Source organism: Echinops telfairi, unplaced genomic scaffold, assembly GCF_000313985.2.
Source record: "Echinops telfairi isolate 266 unplaced genomic scaffold, ASM31398v2 ScPeMD7_7458;HRSCAF=8496, whole genome shotgun sequence".
Taxonomy (NCBI): domain Eukaryota; kingdom Metazoa; phylum Chordata; class Mammalia; order Afrosoricida; family Tenrecidae; genus Echinops; species Echinops telfairi.
The window spans coordinates 30,286,722-30,288,887 of NW_022111358.1; the positions used below are offsets into that span (position 1 = coordinate 30,286,722).

The 2,166-nt window shown below is 49.8% G+C and overlaps 1 protein-coding gene across 1 annotated transcript in view; it reads right to left on the minus strand.

Moving 5' to 3' along the window:
• BECN1 (beclin 1) overlaps positions 1–1,815 on the minus strand; it is a 14,874-nt gene extending 13,059 nt beyond the window's left edge. Inside the window, exons 1-3 of the mRNA XM_045299456.1 lie at positions 1,570–1,815; positions 1,331–1,459; positions 23–39 (exon numbers count right to left, since the gene is read on the minus strand). Coding sequence (XP_045155391.1) covers positions 23–39; positions 1,331–1,457 — 144 coding nt within the window. The 5' untranslated portion in view covers positions 1,458–1,459; positions 1,570–1,815. The remainder of the gene's footprint in view (positions 1–22; positions 40–1,330; positions 1,460–1,569) is intronic.
• Between the last annotated feature and the right edge of the window lie 351 nt (positions 1,816–2,166).

Below are 2,166 nucleotides of genomic sequence, written 5' to 3' on the forward strand. Positions count from 1 at the left end.
TTCTTCCCCATTAAATCGGATTAAGGAGTTGTCCAATATCTGGAAAGCATGCAAATGGTGTCATGATGGCTTTTACAAAAAAGCCCTTATTCGAAGATCTTGAAGCACTTATGGTATTAATGTTCAGAATGTGCTTCAATTTTGGGCGGCGAAGAAATGGTTGGGATGGGTATGAAGCACGATTTGATATGTATTGACAACTGTTGGAGCTAGGCGAAGAAGTTGTATCCTCTTGGACATTTTTTATGGTAAAAGTTAATAACCCCAGGAAGAATGTGTGGGAACCCACTTTCCCAGATTAGTCAATGGAAACCCCAAAGATCACAACAGAATGTCACCTGATATAGTGACAAAAGATGAGTCCTCTAGGTTGGAAAACACTCAAGAGAATTGAGTGGTCACTCCCGTAGATCTGAGCAGACCAGTGATTGTGAAGATGGCCCAGAACTGGGCAATGGTGTGTTCTGCGGTCCCTGGGGCTCACCATAAAAGGAGGTGACCCAATGACAGCTAACAATAATTTGTCCAGGTCATCCCTAAATATGTGTGTGCTCTTTCACAACCATCTTTTGTAGGTATCAACCTTATTTTACAGATAGACCAAAGCTTAGAGAGATGCAGTATTTTTCAAAAAGTTATTCAGCAGTGACAGAGTTGGAATTTAAACTCAAGCAGGCGGGCTCCAGACTCATTTAAACCACCTGTTCAGCCATCTCCCCCATCCCTTTCTAACTTCACCTCACTGCCAGGAATTAGACAAGAATACATTTAAGATTCTGCTCTTCCACTTAGCAACAGTTGAAATGTTAGGTAAATCACTTAACCTCTCTGAACCTCAACCCCTAGTCTGTAAAACGAGGATAATAGTGGTATTACTCCAGAGGGGTTGTTGCCAGGAACTAAATTAAGTAAGCATCGGTTTGTGTTGAGTCCTGAAGAAATGCCGGCTATTTACATGTTCCTTTACTGTGAAGCAGCAGAGAGAAAAATGGGGACTTTCTTTGCTATAGAAAGCCCTTAGAAGTCCAGGATGTTAGAACTCCCTTTGCTTTCTAGAAATCATGTTATAAATGTGAAAACATAGGGAGCCAGAGAAATGATAAACCATTCCTAAAGTTCCCACAGCAGCTAGGTGGCAGACTATACTGAGAGCCACGGGGATAGGGGGGTGGGGAGTGAGGTAGGTAGGTGTGTAGGTGTGTGTGTGTGTGTGTGTGTGTGTAAGAGATCTCCAACGCTGTGTGTGTGTGAGAGAGAGAGAGAAAGAGCTCTCCAAAGCTGTGCCACTCTCCATGTTCTTGCCCTCCCTCATTCCAACGCTCGCGCTGACCTGTGAGCTCCTGGATGGTGACACGGTCCAGAATCTTGAAGCTCGTGTCCAGTTTCAGGGGCTGGCTGCAGCGCTGGCACACGAAGCTAACCTGCATGGTGCTGCTGGACGGCCTAGCGCCCTCCATCCCTGTGGCGGTGGAGAGGAGGAGATGTTAGGGAAGTCGGCCTGTGAACCCCCAGCCCTTGGCTCCCACCTGACCTGGCGGTGAAGGGGGAAATCCCCGCCCGTTCCATCACCTCCAGGAGCAACGCAACAGGAGAACCTGCTTCCGGGGCAACTGGGCTCAAGCGGCGTTTACAGCCCGCAGTCAGAAAGGAGCGCAACTGAGACCGTCACAGCCCCGTGCTAAGGTGTCGGCTCAGCCCCTGACGCTCTTCCCCTCGGGGCCCCGGAGCTCGCCAACCAGGTCGGTTCGACCGCGGGGGCCCGGTCGCGCCAGGACTGTCCCGGATTAGGGCCTCCAGAACCTCCACCGCCCTGACTTCAGCTACTTTCCGGTCCGCCGGCGGAACACTTCCGCCCGGGTCCGGAAGTGACGTCACGACGGCGGCGCGTGCTCGGTCGTGGCCGGCAGCGCCCCCAGAGGCTCCCTGGAGAAATGCAGCCAAGGTTGGGCAGGGGAGCGGACGAGTCGTCTGGAGAGAAGGAGGCTCCGTTGCTCTGTTATTTAACTTTCTCAAGATTTGTCACTCCTAAACGAAGCCACTTTAATTCCATTTAAAAAAATTCTTCTTCGCTCCTTAGCTCTTCTTAGCTCTTCTTGAGAGAGTGGTAAACCAGCTGGGAGAGGAGGGTGAACCGATGAATGTTACTGTGTTTTAATTGTTAACAAT